At 40.5% G+C, this 20,499-nt stretch overlaps 1 protein-coding gene across 1 annotated transcript in view; it reads right to left on the bottom strand.

Moving 5' to 3' along the window:
- Nucleotides 1-20,499, bottom strand: part of tmem135 (transmembrane protein 135) — a 362,855-nt gene that overhangs the window by 339,139 nt on the left and 3,217 nt on the right. The window contains exons 2-3 of the mRNA XM_067986325.1: nucleotides 13,163-13,290; nucleotides 7,361-7,453 (exon numbers count right to left, since the gene is read on the bottom strand). Coding sequence (XP_067842426.1) covers nucleotides 7,361-7,453; nucleotides 13,163-13,290 — 221 coding nt within the window. The remainder of the gene's footprint in view (nucleotides 1-7,360; nucleotides 7,454-13,162; nucleotides 13,291-20,499) is intronic.

The following is a 20,499-nucleotide window of genomic DNA, read 5'->3' as shown; positions in this document are numbered from 1 at the left end:
GCATCAGATAATTTTGTGAATATTTTGTAAATATGCAGTAAGCATTTCTTCATCCACAAACATTTAATAAGCAGTTAACAAAGTATCAGAATGTCAATGATCATCAAGGTCAATGAAAGCATATCTACAAATTGCATCAACAATGTACTTTTTCTCAAAAACCTCTGCCCATATAATAAATATATACACAAACTTGCACAATAACGTGTGCAGTTGTTTGAAAGTTGCAAATAGCAAACATTTTCCGGGAGACTGCATCTTCCCCCAATAACAAGTCAAATCTAACTAATCGATAATATACACCCGAAAATGCTCAAGGAAATGGGACAGATGCTGTGCAAGCCCCTTGCCAATATCTTTAATAGCTCGCTGGAGTTGGGGACTGTTCCCTTCGACGGGAAGGAGGTTAATGTAATTCCAATCTTTAAAAAGGGAGCTAAGATGGATCCAGATAACTATAGGCCCATTAGCTTGACGTCAGTAATAGGGAAGATGGAGGGAATCATTAGGAATGCACTATGTGATTGCTTAGACAAGGAATACCATATCAGGGACACCCAACATGGCTTCAGAAAAAGGAGGTCCTATCTTACTGATTTGTATTTATTGACAAAGTCACCAAGATACTGAATGAAGGAAACCCAGTAGACATAGTCTACCTAGACTTTCAAAACGCTTTTGATAAAGTACCACATAAGATGCTTCTCTACAAGACTGAAGCCTCAGGTACATGCTTAAAGCCCCTAGGCAGAAAGCGGTTGTCGTTGAGTGGAAATCGGTCACCAATGGTGTCCCGCGGGGACCAGTGTTGGGACCGTTGCCATTTACTATTTTCATTAATGATCTAGACGTAATTGTTGGGGGAATGATCTGCAAGTTTGCCGATAATAAGATACGTGCGAGTCAGGATTGGTCGACTACTACAGGCAGATCTAGATGCGCTAGAGGGATTGGACCTGTGACAGGCAAATGATGTTTAACTTAGAAAAGTGCACTGTTATGCATGTGGACAGTGCGAATACCGAATATACATATATCCTTCAAGGAGAGAGAGAGATCTGGGCATTCTAATGCAGAGATCTCTAAAGGCCGTGTAGTAATAGCTAAAGCGAATAGGGTGCTAGGTTGTATTTACATGACAATTCATTATAAAACAAAGCATACTATTTTGTCCTTATACTAAATGTTGGTTAGGCCTCAGTTAGAATATGCTTTTGGTCACCTCAGATGTTGGGGGATATTGAGTATTTGGAAAGGGTGCAGAGGAGGGCCACAAGATTAATTCCCAGTTTAAAGCATCTTAATTACCAAGACAGACTCAGAACTGGAACTCTACAATTTAAAGAAGCTCTAGACCGGAGGTTGTTTTGATCGAGGTTTACAAGATGATGATGGGATTAGACTGTGCTGGTGTAGACAATTTGTTTCAACTGAAGGGAGGACCAGGGTCACAATCTCAAGCTATTTTTCGGCAGAACTAAGTTAGATAATAGTTCTTTTCCCAGAGAATAGCAGAACAGGTTGCCGGTTCATGCGGTGAACAATGATACGCTGAATTACTTAAAGCGAGAGCTGGACCTGTTTCTGACTGGGACGGAGATCACCTTGTACAAGAGGTAGGCACCATATAACATTAATCAGGGCCAGACAAGTCTCCTGGACTAGGTTTGATTGTCCAAGGGGGTCGGAGAGGAATTTTCCAAGTTTTTTTCCCTAATTGGCCTGGATTTTTAAATCTGGTTTTTCACCTCTCCCAGGAGATTATGGGTGGGGTGGGGACATTATGTAGTGTGATGCACAGGACATCACAATTGCGTGGAACAAGCTGGATGGACCAGTAGGTCTTTTCCTGGCCGTCATTTATCGTATGTTCGTTATACAGATCAGCGATATAGTGATAATTATAACATACTTAAAATTTCCTGTTGCATTTTGTTATTTCTGCGTAATAATTAAATTTGTTTTTAAATGGTATACCAACATCAAAACAATTATTCCTTAAAGGGGAACAAGAATTTAGATTTTTTTTTGCCAAGTAAACTGAGCAACAGTCTATTCCATTGTAGCCCTTCAGTGTTTAGTTGAAATCCCTCAAGAGATTTTGAAACTATTAAGATGGTAAATTAGTGGAATTCTATGTTTGCTGTTAAATATTTTAGTTTTGGCGCACTGGAAGGTTGCATCCTCCACTTGAACAGACCGCAAGTCCATAGTCACACTCTGGCATCCCAGACTCAGCCAACACTCAGGTCACAGGAGGGAGTTCCACATTCCAATAGCTTTTGAATATCCTCCCCCTGATCCTCCTTCTCCCCTCCCCCCACCATAGATTCCCTTAGTCACAAATATATTCCTTGGAGATAAAAAGGGGGAGGCGGGGTGGGAGGACTGCAAATCTGAAATCAAAAATAGAAAGTGCTAGAAATACACAATAGGTTTGTCAATATCTGAAGAGAGAAATGATCAGTTAACTTGTCAAATATAGACAGTTTCAAGGCATTTTTTTGTTTTTATTCAAGTCAATGTCACCCTGCTGCAAGATTCTCTCCTCCAGGCAAGACTGATAATCACTGGTCAAACCTATGATGTGCAATAGTCAAGATTTGAATTGAAAATATGGTTCCAGTCTAATTTGTAGTTACCAAGTTTCTTGATATTGCTTCCCTGTCTTTTCTCCCTTTGCCAAAACAGACATTTTAAGAACTTTTAAAGTAACAAATTAGCATCTGCAGACTAAGGTGCTATAAAACATTTCCTTTGTCTGGCTCTACTGGCAAAATTAGAAATAAAACAGAAGCTTTGAAATAAATAGAACCTACGGTTTGAATTGTCTTTTTTTTATTAAAGGCAATGCAAGTCTCCATTTCTCCCAACATCCCCAACAACTAATTACGAATACTATTTTTGGCCAGTGAGACTTGTTACACATGCAAAGCGAAGTGGCATAAGTTTCCACAAACATCAATGCGCAACCAAAAAGCCACCAACTACATTATAGTTGCTTATTAACAGCAATCTAATTACTAAAAAAAAGTTAATGTACATATAACACATTGCCCTGGGAGGCAGTGGAAATGACTTTCCCAGCACAAATACTTCAGTCACAAAACTAATGCTGCATTTATACTGGAGAGCCACTTCCTGAAATAGTTCTCCATTACTGGCTACTGCTCCTGTAGAAAGTGTAAGATTTATATTGCAGGGTAATTTCTACAGCAGCTACATCCTCCTCTATATGACAGCAGAAGTTTATATGTGCAGTTGTTTGTGGGTTGCAAATCACAAATATTTCTCTGGAGAAGTTAACTTCTCCAATGGCCAGTGACAGTAAAACCACCTGACTGACCTGTACTGAAGCACCTTGTGCACTAGAGCCACTTGGCCCACCAGGTGGGGACACGATTAAGCTTGTTTGTGGTGTCCCCCCAAAGCCAATATGCTGCTATTACTCACTGTCTAGATTTAAATATGAAGGGCGGACACTTGGAGAGAAAAAGGGCAGGCGGAAAATGGGAAAATTAATCAATTAAAATTTTTCTTGAACTTAAATTTGCAATATTTTTAGTCTTAGGAGGAATATGTACTAAGTAATAGCACACAAGTATGTTAGATAGTTGCAATACTAATTTGCAGGATTAAATGTCATTATAAAATGTTATATTTTAATCTTCTTGAAAAAGATCACCACTTGTTTTGATATAAGCAGCTATCCAGACTTCCAACTAGTTAAGCTCACTGGGGGCTTGGAGCCTCCAATGTCAGCCCAGGAAAGATGCACAGTTTCACCACACTGCTCTAAGACAATGTTATGGCTCCCAAATGGACAAAAAAGCCTCCAGAACCAGTTTTCAGCAAGAACCCAAATGTCAAAGATGTGTATCTCACCTCCAAAATGGATAGTACATCGCTGAAGGCAAAGGTAATGTAAAATAAAGATAACAAACAAAGTAGTGACTATGAAAGATTTCAGAAGGGAAGGAGGCAACAAGCAGAGCAGCAGAAATTATTCATAGCTTTTAATTTCTAAAAACAAATTCTGAAGTACAAACTTTCAAACAACATTGCACAAATCAAGCTATTCTTCACATCTTAGTGGAATTATTGCTATAATATTGACATCTCTTCCACTTCAGCATATGAAATTAATTTTAAACAGCTCATGGAGTAAAAAATTCTCCAGAGCTGTGATGGCTTCAAGGGTTAAACCAGTTGCATTACTGATCCAAACTTGGGCTATAGTATAAGCTTAAGTTGTTTCAGTACAAACATAAAAGTAGCCTCCTTAAACTGAGAGCCTAATAGGACAGCTCTTCCAAACATTTTTAAATTCACAGTCAGCTACCACTCAGTCCATTTTAATTGTCAAATTCTATATCCATTTTAAAGCAGCACCATGACTGGCTCCATGTGATTCCACATTGGAATTTTGTTTTCCTTAAAAATCAGGGTTTTCTGTAGCATCACAGGTACAGATATTAGTGTTTCAGGGCATGATTGAATCTGCCTCCACCACCCCCTCAGGCAGTGCGCATTCCATATCCTAACCACTCGCTGTGTAAAAAAAAACTTTTCCTCATGTCACCTTTGGTTCTTTTGCCAATCACCTTAAATCTATGACCTATGGTCCTTGACCCTTCCGCCAATGGGAACAGTTTCTCTCCATCTACTCCTTCTAGACCCTTCATGATTTTGAATACCTCTATCAAATCTCTTCGCAAACATCTCTGTTCCAAGGAGAACAACCTCAGCTTCTCCACATAACTAAAACCCCTCATCCCTGGAATCATTCTAGTAACTCTCTTCTGCACCCTCTCTAAGGCCTTCACATCTTTCCTAAAGTTTGCTGCCCAGAACTGGACACAATACTCCAGCTGTGGCCGAAACAGTGTTTTATAAGGTTCATCATGACTTCCATACTTTTGTACTCTATGCCTCTATTTATAAAGCCCAGGATCCCATATGCTTTTTTAAAACCACTTTCTCAACTTGCCCTGCCACTATCAACCATTTGTGCACATATACCCCCAGATCTCCCTGTTCCTGTACTCCTTTTAGAGTTGTGCCCTCTAGTTTATATTGCCTCGCCTCGTTTTTCCTACCGAAATGCATCACTTCGCATTTTTCTGCATTAAATTTAATCTGCCACGTGTCCACCCATGCCTCCAGCATATCTGTATCCTCTTGAAGTCGATTATCCTCCTCTCTGTTTACTACCCTTCCAAGTTTTGTGTCATCTGCAAATTTTGAAATTGTGCCCTGTACAGCCAAGTCCAAGTCATTAATGTAGATCAAGAAAAGCAGTGGTCCTAGTACCGACCTCTGGGGAACACCACTGTACAGCGCCTTCCAGGCCGAAAAACAACCGCTCACCACTACTCTGTTTCCTGTCACTTAGCCAATTCTGTATTCATGTTGCTACTGCCCCCTTTATTCCATGGGCCACGATGTTGATGATAAGCCTATCATGCAGTAGGCTTATCAGCAAGATAAGGCGCATTATCAAACGCCTTTTGAAAGTCCATATTCACCACATCAACTGCATTGCCCTCATCTACCCTCTCTGTTACCTCATCAAAAAACACTATTAGGTTAGTTAAACACGATTTGCCTTTAACAAATCCGTGCTGGCTTTCCCTAATCAATCCACACTCGTCCAACTGACTTAATTCTGTCCCGGATGATCGTCTCAAAGTTTCTCCACCACTGAAGTTAAACTGACTGGTCTATAGTTGCTGGGTTTATCCTTGCATCGTTTTTTGAACAAGGATGTAACATTTGCAATTCTCCAGTCCTCTGGCACCACCCCCATATCTAAGGATGTTTGGAAGATTATGGCCAGTACCTCCAGCACTAAAAGATCAAAGTTTCTGTTCTATATTATCTGGAATTGCTCCCTTACACTGCATTCCTTTAATAATTCTGACTTTGCTGAGCATCACTGCCCCAATTATTTTTCTCTTTCACTATTCTAACATTCCCTCTGCTCAACGTACATATCAAAGTTATTCCAATATGTCCATCATATAACTGACAAACTGTTCTGTGGGTTTTGAGTGATCATATGTCAAATATGCCAAGTTTGGACATAGCGGATTGCATTGGATTTGGGTTCTTCAACTCACCAGGATTTACAAGAACATTGCTGAAATGGAAGCAAAAATTTCAAGAATGTAGTTTGAGATGATACAGAAAATGACATGAAAATGTTAGACTAACAAATGAAACCAAATAGGAATGTTATAACACTTCCAAATACAGGCCCAAAAATGCAAATTAAAATGTTAAAAATTTTCAAGTGAGGTTATAAATTTCATTTTATTCATAGTGCTTAAAAATACACTTTGCTATTGGTAATTTCAGATAAAGTTTTGTTTTATATGCTGTATGTCTTATTTGAAGGAGAAGGAGCTATTGCCTAGGAGCCAGCCTTACAAATAGCATTTTATCATTTCCTAGGTTTGTGCATTTCATAAACTGTAAAACATCAGTGTACTTATTCTGGTGAAATAGCATTAATTCTAAGCAGTGTGTTGGCTTGGTTGAGTGGATGTGAAAGCAGGGAAGCACGTTTTCTATTTGTTAGGAAGACTCCGATTTAACCAGCAATTTAGAACATAGCAGGAAAAAAACGGCCAACCTCACAAGCCTTTTAGAACAGGGTTAGAAAATTCTTCTTTGTGATAGTACAAGGCACGGGCAGTGCATTCAAGTGTGTGACAGCTTCCCTAATGGGTCAGCAAGTTTATCCTGAGAGCAACTCAGCACAGCGCAGGATTAGATTCCCGGTCTGTGCTGAGTTGCCCGATCTCAGCTAGGGTGACCATAGGACAGCTACAATTACCTCAGCACCCCTGGGTTAGGGAGAGGAAAATTGGCCAGAGTTCCCACTCCTTTCTGCTATCCAGCTCCCCCTGCTAGAAGTGCACATGTCGATATCAGCTGATGTCCTCCACAACTGAATAGTCTGCGACACTCACCAATGATCACACATGAAAAATCACCACGTGAGTGAGGTGCAATCTCCAGAGCAACCAGCACGTGCAACTTTACTGCAGCAAGGAGGAAAAGCCTTCAGGATAGGAGATGGGAGAAAGTTGGCAAGGAAAAGGAGGGAAATAAAACACGATGCAAATGGACCTAAAACACAAAAGGGAAAAAAGTCTGTTTCACAGCATTATTATTCCTCAAGTACAATCATTCAAAAAATAAATTTTATTTGATATTTCAAAATTCCATTGCATAAATATTGTTTTTTTTTTAAAAAAGAGGCTGCATACATATGCACGTATCATAAGCACTTTACGATTTTATACATCAAGCACTTATTTATAGGGATAGCAATTAAAGAAAAAAATATTACCTGCTTTTCCTCTCAATCAGAATGGCCAAATAGGAAGCAGGCAAAGCTGCACCAAATCCTGCAGACCATATGTAGAATTTCCCAAGAAGCTTCCTGGATATGGAGAAAAACAGAACCCAACCATTAAACTAGTTTTATTAGCAATTTTAGATAATCTATCTTGATCCAATAGCCGTACCGAATGTCAGAATTAAATGAAAATGAAGGACATGAGAACTGCATATGCAAGCTCCTATACAGTTATCAACTGAAAGTTCACTGAAAAAGCCAACCAGCAGAGGTTGTTATTTACTGCACTCCAACACCTCATTAATTCTGTAGACAACGGATAAATAACTCACTAAAATATACGACAAAAACTTTTTTGCAGAATGATTTTAGATCTACTCGAATAATTTTATGGGTGCAAAATGTATTGTATTGCTAAAATTTTGTATCAACTAATGTAATACCACTGAATTCCATGACAGACAATTAGCATAAAAATAAGTGAGAAACCAAGGTATGAAGCAACCCATTAATGTAAACAGATCTAGCTTTCTTTAATAGACCGTTTTAAACCAGGCTATAGATTACCCCCATCTTAATGAACACACACTGCTCTACTCTCCTTTCCTGAAGGCAGTCATTCATGCTGGGATATGGTTCCATGGCCATTGGCAGTCCTTCTGCACCTCCCCCAAGGGGCCATTCGTCATAAACGAGTCTAGGCAGTAAACATCAGAGGCCCCCACAGGCCAGCCTGATCCTATCTCACCCGACATCCATAGCCTGCTGACGCTCGCTATCTAGCTCAGACATGAAGAATGACCATAAAGGTACAAGAGTGCAACTGGAACTCATGAAGCTAACATGCTGCCGCTTGAGTCAGTAACTTTGGTGAGGGGGAAGGAGATGGTGTAGGCAGGGGGGGGGAAAAGAGAGCAAGAGAGAGGAATAATCATCACTGTCCACGTCCACTGTATGATGCCTTGACTGTACCTCCCAAAATAACCTAAACTTGGAAAAAATATCATCCAATTTCCTTCAGTTACTGAATCATACTAATATCTATTGTATATTACGGGGTCTCCCTTGGCATTGGTCATGGTAAGTCAGAGAGTATACTATTTTAAAAGGACATAATGCATAACATTTTACAGTTCAGCTCTGGTAACCTGGTGTCCCTTTAAGCCCACAAGATCTAACTGCTGTGCGTTCCAGAGGTCAATTAGAGACCAGTTACTCAGGCAGATTTTGAGATCAATTAAAAGTCAGCAGAAACCAGCAAGAATCATCTTTTTTCTTTAAGAAGCATGGCATGGAAATTTTCACGTGACGGACATATCTCAAGGCAAAAATACATACACACACTGTATATATTACAACAACATGCAATTACACTGTAGACTGTACTCTTGTTCTGCAAAGTAAAGGAGCACAATTGCTGATAGCAGCCCTGACTTCAAGAGGGGGGCAGGCAAGGGGGAGTGCTAGCTAGCGAGCGTGTACGAGCTATACACCGACTAAAGGGCATCTTCCATTTGGTTTGTAGGTCTTGCTTTGAGGAGTGCTTTAATGTTGGTGAGGTTGTTGATCATTTGTAGGTTAACAGTTGGTTAATTATTCGATCTTTTATTAATCAGGACCATACATTTGCATAACATTAGATAAACTATAACATTAATTGTACGCTTACTACCAGACAGAAACTTAAATGTGTACAAAAAATAACAAGCACAGCAGGGACTGGTTGCCAATATAACATCATAGAAAATTACGACACAGAAAGAGGTCATTCGGCCCATTGTGCCTGTGCCAGCCGAAAAACAGCTATCCAGCCTAGTCCCACTTTCCAGCTCTTGTTCGTAGCCTTGTAGGTTACGGCATTTCAAGTACCTATCCAAATACTTTTTAAGTGCGGTGAGGGTTTCTGTCTCTAACACCCTTTCAGGTAGTGAGTTCCAGGCCCCACCACCCTCTCGGTGAAAAAAAATTCTCAACTCCCCTCTAATACTTTAAATCTATGCCCCATGGTTATTGACTTCTCTGCTAAGGGAAATAGGTCCTTCCTATCCACTCTATCTAGGCCCGTCATAATTTTATACACCTCAATTAAATCTCCCCTCAGCCTCCTCTGCTCCAAAGAAAACAGCCCCAGCCTATCCAATCTTTCCTCACAGCTAAAATTCTCCAGTCCTGGCAACATCCTCACAAATCTTCTCTGTACCCTCTAGTGCAATCACATCTTTCCTGTACGCAGTACTCTAGCTGTGGCCTAACTAATGTTTTATACAGTTCCAGCATGACCTCCCTGCTCTTATATTCTATGCCTCGGCTAATAAAGGAAAGTATCCCGTATGACTTCTTAACCACTTTACCTACCTGTCCTGCTACCTTCAGGTATCTGTGGACATGCACGCCAAGGCCCCTCACTTCCTCCACACCTTTCAGTATCCTACCATTTATTGTGCATTCCCTTACCTTGTTTGCCCTCCCCAAATGCATTACCTCACACTTCTCTGGATTGAATTCCATTTGCCACTTTTCTGCCCACCTGAGCAATCCATTGATAACTTCCTCACTATCAACCACATGGTCAACATTTGCATCATTTACAAACTTCTTAATCATGCCCCCTACATTTAAGTCTAAATCATTGATATATACCACAAATAGCAAGGGACCGATCACTGAGCCCTGCAAAACCCCAATGGAAACAGCCTTCCAGTCACAAAAACACCCGACCATTATCCTTTGCTTCCTGCCACTGAGCCAATTTTGGATCCAACTACCCACTTTCCCTTGGATGCCATGGGCTTTTACTTTTCTGACCAGTCTGCCATGTGGGACCTTGTCAAAAGCCTTGCTAAAATCCATGTAAACTATATCAAACGCGCTATCCTCATCGAACCTCCTTGTTACCGCCTCAAAAAATTCAATCAAGTTAGTCAGATATGACCTTCCCTTAACAAATCCATGCTGACAGGCATGAATTAATTAGTGCCTTTCTAAATGATGATTAATACTGTCCCTCAGAATTTTTTCCAATAATTTGCACACCTGAGGTTAGGCTAACTGGCCTATAATTACTCGGTTTATCCCTTTCTCCCTTTTTAAACAACGGTACAACATTAGTAGTCCTCCAGTCCTCCGGGACCACGCCTGTAGCCAGAGAGGATTGGAAAGTGATAGTCAGAGCCTCCGCTATTTCCTGCCTTGCTTCTTTTATCAGCCTGGGATACATTTCAACCGGGCCTGGCGATTTATCTACTTTCAAGGATGCTAAACCCCTTAATATTTCCTCTCTCACTATGTTAATGCGGCTAACAGTAGGCGACTTAATACTATCCCAACTCGACTGTATTAGAATATGAAGCTTCTCAATGTATGTAACTTCCTCCAGCCCTACAACCCGTACTTAAAGTACATAAAGTAGATAAGTCACCCGGTCCGGATGGGATGCATCCTAGGTTGCTGAGGGAAGTACGGGTGGTAATTGCAGAGGTACTGGCCATAATCTTCCAAACTTCCATAGATATGGAGGTCGTGCCAGAGGACTGGAGAATTGCAAATGTTACACCCTTATTCAAAAAAGGGTGTAAGGATAAACCCAGCAACCATAGGCCAGTCAGTTTAACCTCAGTGGTGGGGAAACTTTTAGAAACGATAATCTGGGACAGAATTAACAGTCACTTGGATGAGTGTGGATTGATTAGGGAAAGCCAGCATGGATTTGTTAAAGGCAAATAGTGTTTAACTAACCTGAGAATATTTTTGATGAGGTAACAGAGAGGATAGATGAAGTGTATATGAACTTTCAAAAGGCGTTTGATTAATTTCCACATGGTAGGGTTATCATCAAGATTGTGGCCCATGGAATAAAGGGGGCAGTAGCAACATGGATACAGAATTGGCTAAGTGACAGGAACAGAGAGTAGTGGTGAGCAGTTGTTTTTCGGACTGGAGGGAGGTGTACAGTGGTGTTCCCCAGCAGTCAGTGCTGGGACCACTGCTTTTCTTGATAAATATTAATGACTTGGACTTGGCTGCACAGGGCACAATTTCAAAATTTGCAGATGATACAAAACTTGGAATAGTAGTGAACAGTGAGGAGGATAGTGATGGACTTCAAGAAGATAGACAGACTGGTGGCATGGGCGGACACGTGGCAGATGAAATTTAACAGAGAAAAGCGAAGTGATACATTTCGGTAGGAAGAACGAAGAGAGGCAGCATAAATTAGAGGGCACAACTCTAAAAGGGGTACAGGAACAGAGAGATCTGGGGGTATATGTGCACAAATCGTTGAAGGTGACAGGGCAGGTTGAGAAAACGGTTAAAAAAGCATATGGGATCCTGGGCTTTATAAATAGAGGCACAGAGTACAAAAGTATGGAAGTCATGATGAACCTTTAGAAAACACTGTTCTGTCACAACTGGAGTATTGGGTCCAGTTCTGGCCACCGAACTTTAGGAAAGATGTGAAGGCATTAGAAAGCGTGCAGAAGAGATTTACTAGAATGATTCCAGGGATGAGGGACTTCAGTTACCTGGATAGACTGGAGAAGCTGGGGTTGTTCTCCTTGGAACAGAGACGATTGCGAGAAGATTTGATAGAGGTAATCAAAACCATGAAGGGGCTAGACAGAGTAGATAAAGAGAAACTGTTCCCATTGGCGGAAGGGTCAAGGACCAGAGGACATAGATTTAAGGTGATTGGCAAAAGAACCAAAGGTGACATGAGGAAAATATTTTTTTTTTACACTGAGTGGTTAGGATATGGAATGCACTGCTTGAGGGCGTGGTGGAGGCAGATTCAATCATGCCCTGCAAAAGGGAACTGGATAAGTACTTGAAAGGAAAAAATTTGCAGCGCTACGGAGAAAGGGCAGGGGACTGGGACTAGCTGGATTCCTCTTACATAGAGCCGGCACGGACTCGATGGACCAAATGGCCTCCTTCCATGCCGTAATTTTTCTATGATTCTAACCCTCCGAGAACTCAGCATTCCTCCAATTCTGGCCTTTTGTGCATCACCTATTTCCATCGCCCCTCGTTCCCTGCCTAAACCTCTATGCCTCTCCCTCCTCCTTTAAGACGCTCCTTAAAGCCTACCTCTTTGACCGTCACCTGTACTAATATCTCATGTGGCTTGGTGTCACATTTTGTCTGACAACACTGCTGTGGAGTGCCTTGCAACATTTTACTATATTAAAGGCGCTTTATAAATGCAAGTTGTTGTATGTCCAAAAAACCTTTGCCCCGGTAGGCTTTTTTTTTCTTTACCTCACTTTTCTTTCAAAATCACCCATATTCAATGGAAATGGTCAAAATTTCAGCTAACTGACCAACATATTTATGGTGGGATATTTGGTACATTTTAGAGCATCCAGAATTCCTGCAACAGAATATGATCAAAAGTACTGGTAATGTCTAAATGCCAGTCACTCCACTGTATTTTTATATTTTTAACTGCAAGCAGCAAACACAGTCAGTGAAATCAAAATAAACTTTTAACTTGTTGAGTTTGAACTGCATTGCTTCTTGTTCCAATGAAAGTATAGACTGTAGATCATGTTCACTAAATAGCATTCAGCATAATGAAATGCTTAAACAAATAAGTCCATTTATCACATTTTTGACAAGTTTAATTGTCACTATCTGGCTCCAATAATCAAAATTATAGTTTTAATGCAGCAATTGCCTGTAACTGAATGGGCAAATGAAAGTATAGTAAAGCACATGAATAAAGCTTGTGGCAATTTCATGACAGATCCTGCAAAATCAATGTCATCAGAAGATTAGTAAACCCCTCCTCACCTGAGGATACAGAAAAACATAATATAGAGGCCACCATTTGCAGTAAGGAACGAGGTTGACTGGAGGATCTCAGGAAGCAGTTTGTGAATGTAGTAATCTAATTTCCGCCTTCGAAGAATTGCTGCAATCTAAAACAAACATGGTAGACACAAATTGAGAATAAGGTACATTCATTGGTGTCATATCTGATTTTTTGATATTTTAACATACTTCTGCTCCTATTTCTACATGGTTTAGCCTTCATGAAAGAGTGAATAACTTGTTTCTGGTTTACAAAGTTTCATCCATTACAGTAACAAGAATGATGTTCTTAAAAACTTAACGTCAAACATAAATGAAAAATAAGAACTCAGTCATGGGCAATCATTCCCAAAATGAAGGGTGCATGTAGCAGTTAGTGAACAAAGGATTAAGAGCAAGAATATGCTTCAGCATGCAACTTCAGCGACGTGTTATGTTGTGGCAATTAAACCAGCAAATAAAGACATAATCCAAGTGCAGAAGAAATAAAACAAGGGTACACTATAATTCTGCACAGTTTTAAGGATTGTTTTGTGAATTAAACATGTGAAAAACTGTATTTCTGCCAAGTTACAGTGAGCAAACACTGATCAAGCAATATTCTATCTACTTCTACCCATGTGACGGCACTTTAAGCAATAGGAAGTACACAATACTGGAGAGCAAACAAAATAACTTAGCTAGCAGCAGCCATATATAAACCCGCATGAGTGATTCCAAATGTTGCATAGGGATTTGAGCTCTTAACGATACTGGCACAGTAAGAAGAGCACATATTTTGATGCAAATATTAAACCTAGTTTTTGTCCGTTCATCCATGAATACAATGAAATATCTACTATCATTAAGGGATTCATAGGACCATACAGACAGAATCTCTTCAATACCATGCTTCTTTTCCAGTTCAGCTGAGGTTTGAGCAAACACTGCACATTAGTTACAAGGTTTTCATCTTTCCATTGGAGCTAAAAGTTGAGAAAGTGAAGGAAGACAGACATTCTAAAAGGGACTTTATTCCCCTTCAAAAATCCAGTCACTTCATTAATGATTCTTTGATTTTTTTTTAAAATGCATGCTAATATGATGCTTTTAATATAGAACATATGGGGGGCAAAAATTGCTCCAGAAAGAACAGAGAGCTCAACAGTGCTCACCGCTGTTAGTGGCAAAATGGAGGAGCGTTCACACATGCGCAGCGAAACATGGAAATCCAGAACTTGTTCCTACTGGTTCGCCAGCGATATGACAGCTTTGAATGTTGCAGACAAAAGGTATATCGTATGCTGCAATCAGAAATCACTGAAAAAGCAACAACTTGCTTATCTGCCCAGTTGGAAAGTAACTAATCACACCACAAAACAGGTATGCTTAAAAATACCAGGTCTCAACTAAGTTTTAACAGCGCGGTCTTAATGGCGGCCAAACAACTAAAAATTAACTTAAAAACATGAGTCTCATTACTCCTTATTTTAATAGCTTTTGGTCATCAAAAATTTTTAAAAATTTAAAAATTATTTTTTTAAAAAACTTTTCCCTTCTATCTCTTACCTTCTCTTTTTTTGCTGTCTATAACTGATTTTACAAAAGATTTTAACGTTGTACCTTTCACTTCCTGGTTTTAAAATCGGAAGCCTGCAGAGAGTTTTGCAGCTTGTCAAAAATGCTGCAATTGGTTGAGGGGAGAGTTTGTTCCTCTGGCTTCCCCCACAGGTCCTAGCTTCACTTGAACTGATGCTGGGCTCTTCTCCGCTTCCTATTCAAGGAACAGCGCGAAGAAAAGACCGCAGTAAGTTAGTGGGCGGGAATAAATCTATGGAGTGGCGAGCACCGTTGGCGGCACTCGGTGCAATTTCTGCCCCACGACAGATCGTATATACTGAACCCAAAACTCCAAAAATTAGACCAAATTTCCGTTCAGTTTTAATCAGTTTCTCTTGTCATTAGCCTGGCCATTACAGTATATAAATCAAAGAATTACATTTCATTACCTTTAAATTTATCGAGAGAAAACATTACAGTACATTGAGGGTTGGAGAGAAAGCCATTAACATCTCAGTGGTTTTGTTAGTAATGATGCTTGTGGTTCTGTTAAAGTAACAATGCCCTTATGTCACTCAAATTCCAATACCATAAGATTCTCGGGAGCAAAATCATGCAGACAGAAAAGTACATTCCCAAGCTGCCGCCAAAAGCTCAGATGGTTAGAACTGCGAGTCGCTATGCCACACAGATCAGAAAGGTATCAAGTTTGACCCCCATTCTGTGCGGAGTTAGCCACCTTCAGGTAAAGCAGAGATCGGTGCTCAACAAGTCACAAGTACGTCTGGGTTGGTTGCGAGGGTGGGGGAAATTCTACCTTCTAGGGTACCAGCTCCTGATCACTATCCAACCTCCCCCCTCCCCCTGAAGACAAAATTTTACAGCACAGAGAGAGGCCATTACACCCATTGCAACCGCACCAGCTCTCTGTCAAATACTCATTCTATTCCTTCATATATCATTACTTCCTTTATGAACAACAATTGGCTTTTCTCCTTCCCTCTTCAAAATCATTTGCACCTGCTCCATTATATCCTTCACACTTACACTGGCACACGGAAGGCAACACACCACTCAGGCTACAAAGGTATCTGCCTATTCCTCGGGCTATCCCCCATTATTACTGCGTTTCTACAATTCACTCTGAGAGCCAACAACTTAGTCCCACTCTCCTGCCCGTCTCCCTTACCCTTCGACATTTTTCTTTTTCAAATATTTTAAAATCTTGCATTTAGATAATACCTTTCATGTCCTTAAAGCCACCCAAAGCACTTCGCAGCCGATGAATTATTTATGATTCTTATTTTGTAGGCAAATGCAGCAGTCAATTTGCACACAGCAAGGTCCCACAAACAGCAAATGAGATCAATGACCAGATAGTGTTGGTTGAGAGATGAATGCTGGTCAGGTCACTGGAAGATCGCCCTGATCTTCTTTCAACAGTGCTATGCTATCTTTTACACCCCTATGAACTGGTGGACAGGGCCTCGGTTCAACATTGCAAATGAAATACGGCACTCCAACAATGCAGCATTCCGTCAATTCTATACAGCACCTCAGCCTAGATTGTGTGCTCAAGTCCACAGTGGGGCTTGAAGCCACAATTTATCTACTTCCCTTTTAAAAATGATTATAGATTCTGCTTCCACCAGTTTCTGGAACAGCCCTTTGTTTCAGAATTTGTTTATATTCTCCTGATCTCACTTTGTACTTTTGGTGATCTATTCCCTCTAGTTACCAACTCACTGACCAGTGGCAATAGATTTTCCTATTTACCTAACCAACGCAGATCATTTTGAACACCCCTATCAGGTCTCTTCTTAACCTTCTCTGTTCTGGTCAAAAGAACGCCAATTTCTCTAGTCTCTCCTTATAACTAAATACTCTCATCCCAGGTATCACCCTAGTAAATCTCTTCTGTGCCTTATTCATGGTCTTAACATCCTCCCTAAAGTAAGGTACCCACAACTGGATTACAACCTTGAAGGTCCTACTTTTCAATCAATTTCCTAATCGCTGAAATTCACTTTGCAGGGCCTCAATTTTGTTCCTTCTTATGTAATTGGTTCAAACATGAACCATAACTTCTGGTTACTCTCACCTGCTTCAAAATGTTTTTCAACTGCCCCGTTATATCCGTTAGCCAGGCATCAAAGACCAACACACCATTTGAGACTCTTGGCTGCAGCTACAAAAGCTGTCTATTGCTCTGACCATGGGATCCCTATTACTACTGCATTTCTGCACTTCATTCTTCTAACCAACTCCCCCCCCCCTCCCCCCGTATCCCTCTTAGCAACCACTTGCTCCATGATGCCAAGCTGTATTTGCTCTCCTCCAAATCGTTGCAATTGTCACAGGTATTCAGTACATCTGTTTCAAATTAACACTATCAGGATCCCTTTACTGTCTCCCCTTCCTACCGCAATGGATGGTCACACACTTCCCTTCCTCACTAACTCACTGCTGCCTGCAGGAGGTGCATGGGGGTGGATGTTGAGCAAGAACAAGAACTGACTCAGATTTGATGCCCCTCACTCACAGAAGAATTGCCACTTCAACAAGATACTGGAGGATGCCCAAGGGAACCTTACCCCAGGAAGAAGTCAACACCATCAGGAAAAGCAGGGAGAAAATTGGCTGAAAAAGGTCAGATGTTGGAATAGTTTTAATGGAAATTACAGGGTTGGTGAAAAGTGAATAAAAGCGTCAGACTGCCTGCAGTAGTATTTTATTCTTGAGCTAAAAAAAAGGGATGTTCATGCATCAATTTGAGGCTAGTTTTCAGTAGCTTCAATTCAGAAGCTTCAATTCAGAAGTCAAGTTGAGGTTGAAGGAGAAAGGCATCTGGAATTAGTGTTCGTTTGTTTCAGGTCAGAAAGAGACATCAAACAGTTGTGGCAATTCTAAGCACAGTATAAGCACATGCAAAGTGCTGGCTGAAGTCAGAAGAGAAAGAACAACCTGGAAGGAAGAGGTCTACAAACATATCCCCAAGGTCTACCCAGAGACCAGAACCAGCACATCATAGAGGAAGACAAAAATATTTCTACAGAGTAGTTGGACTGTTACCAAATCAAAGAGGCTATAAGTTTTTATATTAGTAGTGTCCAAGATGTAAACAAAGAACAATTGTTATGCATTACTTTGCTACATAAACTGAAAAGGGCCAACTTTGCCAAACATATACTGTAATCCTCAAAGAAGTTAAACCCAGGTATGGCTGTGACAGTAATTCTGAACTGAGCAATGCTTTGTTATGTTCAACACAGTTAATTCCAAAACCAAGTTATTGCTTTGCATGTGATAACATGCAAAGCTGGGCTATGTAGAAGTAATAATTATTCCTTATACACAAATCTGTCCTTAATCTCACTGAGATGATCCAAGAGTTAAATGGATCCTTTTAACTGAGTTGGCTAGTGTGCAATAACTCGAGCTACATTAAGTATCACACACAAAAATCCTATAAACAAACCTAAATCTCAATCCAGTATTCCCAAACTTGTCTTTAAGATGATCATTTCTGGCAGTTTTTATAAATGCATCGTTTTCTGTCTTAGTGCAGCCTTCTCAGTTGCTTCCAACTTTGGAAACTTTAGAAATGTTCATTCCACTGGGAAGAGACGTTAATTTCTCCGTTCATTGTGTTTTAACTTTCCATAGGCTCAGGGAGCACCCATCACCTACAAACAGCATCTTGGGACAACCTCCGCATGTTATTTCAAACAAGCAGCAGGGGGCCATATCTGGCATCCCATATAACTATATGCAATGAGATGGATAATTGCATTTTTTTTTATACAGTATCCGGTGACTTGCATACGTATAATTCACTGATGTACATAACACCTGATGGAGAAGTCAGCAGCTTCATCTTCTGGACCAGCTATACTGGAACGCTTAAGAGCATTAAATTTATAATCAGAATCTCTTCAAATGATCAATTTAAATCCACTTTATAGCCTCATGGGACTCCCATTTGAAACTTCAGGATTCCACTGATCCTAGAATGGATCATTTGATTAATCTCTTGCGCTCACTGTTGAGTGAGGCATCTCAGTTATACGGCATCAAATGCCACCTGGCACCCAAGATCCATTTAGCTCCAGCTGTCATGGAAAATGATAATTTGAGAAAATGGTATTCATATTCGGTCTTCGATAATAACACAAGTGTGGGGGCATAGTCTCAGAATAAGGGGTCAGCCATTTAGGACTGAGAGGAGGAGAAATTTCTTCACTCAGAGGGTTGTGAATCTTTGGAATTCTCTACGCCAGAGGGCTGTGGATGCTCAGTCATTGAACATATTCAAGGCTGAGATCGATAGATTTTTGGACTCTAAGGGAATCAAGGGATATGGGGATCAGGCAGAAGAGTGGAGTTGAGGTCGAAGATCTGCAATGATCTTACTGAATGGTGGAGCAGACTCGAGGGACTGTATGCCTACTGCTACTCCTATTTCGTATGCTCTTATGTTAAGTCTGCTTTTCTAGTTTACCTCCTGTACTGGTTGAGTCAAATTGATATGCTGTTGATGAAACTGTCTGTAAGAGTTAAAGAGATGGATTTTTAGGAGTCTGATTTCACCCCTGTACTTGAGATAAGTGACCCATTGGCCTACCCACTCCCCAATCCAATCATCCCAATTTTGGTGCTTGATTTTTTTTTCCTGTGGTAGTTGACAGTTGCACTTACAGGTCTTTGAAATAATTCCACTTCAGTATCTGTCCTCCTATTGATTCAAGATATAGAATTGTGGCAAGTTTTTCATCTGTTACTACCTCCTTCTCCCAAATGTTCTGCAGATATATAAATATTGACAGTATTTGGGATTCCAATAACTTCCACATTGCAGTTTGTCATATTTGTTAGTTCGAGTTATAATTCTGATGTTATGCTCATCGACAGTGCATGATTTGGAATTTCTCATCGTTGTCTCCTCTCCAATTGTAATTATTCCCACACCTCTATTCTCGGGTGCTGTTTTGTATACCATTAAATCTTAATGTTGCAAATTTACACCAAATACAAAGTAAGTAATCTGCCACAGATTTGCATTTCCCTCCCCTCCTGAATGCAGTTATTCATACTGGTGTGTGGTTCTATGGATGCTGACAGTTTGCCACCACCCAACTTAAGTAGCTATTCTTTGTATGTGAGCCAAACAATGAGTGTCAACAGGCTATTTACACATTAGACATATCATAGCCAAGCTCAAATCTATACCTGCCCCATAAGAGAAAGTAGATGTTCAGCAGTCAGCCACAGTTGCCTTAGCTGATTTCTCCCTTCCCCAGCCCAGGGATCCAGTAACTATATTAAAGCCTTGCCATTACCCCAGCTGAGATCAGCTGACTCACTATAGGCCAAGGATCAAAATAGGGATATTCTGTTTGGCTCAGTATCACACTACCTACCCAAGGACCCATCAGATCAAGCCTAGATTTACAATTATGATAAACCATTGGGTGAGGCAGGAAAAAACCATCAATACTTAATGTCATTTTGAGTGCATTTCAAAACTATCTTCTTCATAACCAAAAATAAAAATCACTGGTGAGAGGCTACAATTGACTTCAATGTCAGTCACAAGGCTAGGGAGAGACTAATCAGTCAGCATCGTGATCCAGAAACCTTGCTAGATAAGACTAGGCTTAGTTGTAATGGCACTCCAACGTTCACTAGCTAGGTTCGCACAGCCAATGACCATTTAATGAAACCTGTCTGGTGCCTTGCCTTTCACTCAAAACTTGGCTGGCCATATCGTATTGCAC

Source organism: Heptranchias perlo, chromosome 6 (genome assembly GCF_035084215.1).
Source record: "Heptranchias perlo isolate sHepPer1 chromosome 6, sHepPer1.hap1, whole genome shotgun sequence".
Lineage (NCBI taxonomy): Eukaryota > Metazoa > Chordata > Chondrichthyes > Hexanchiformes > Hexanchidae > Heptranchias > Heptranchias perlo.
This window is presented reverse-complemented; position numbering and strand designations above follow the sequence as displayed.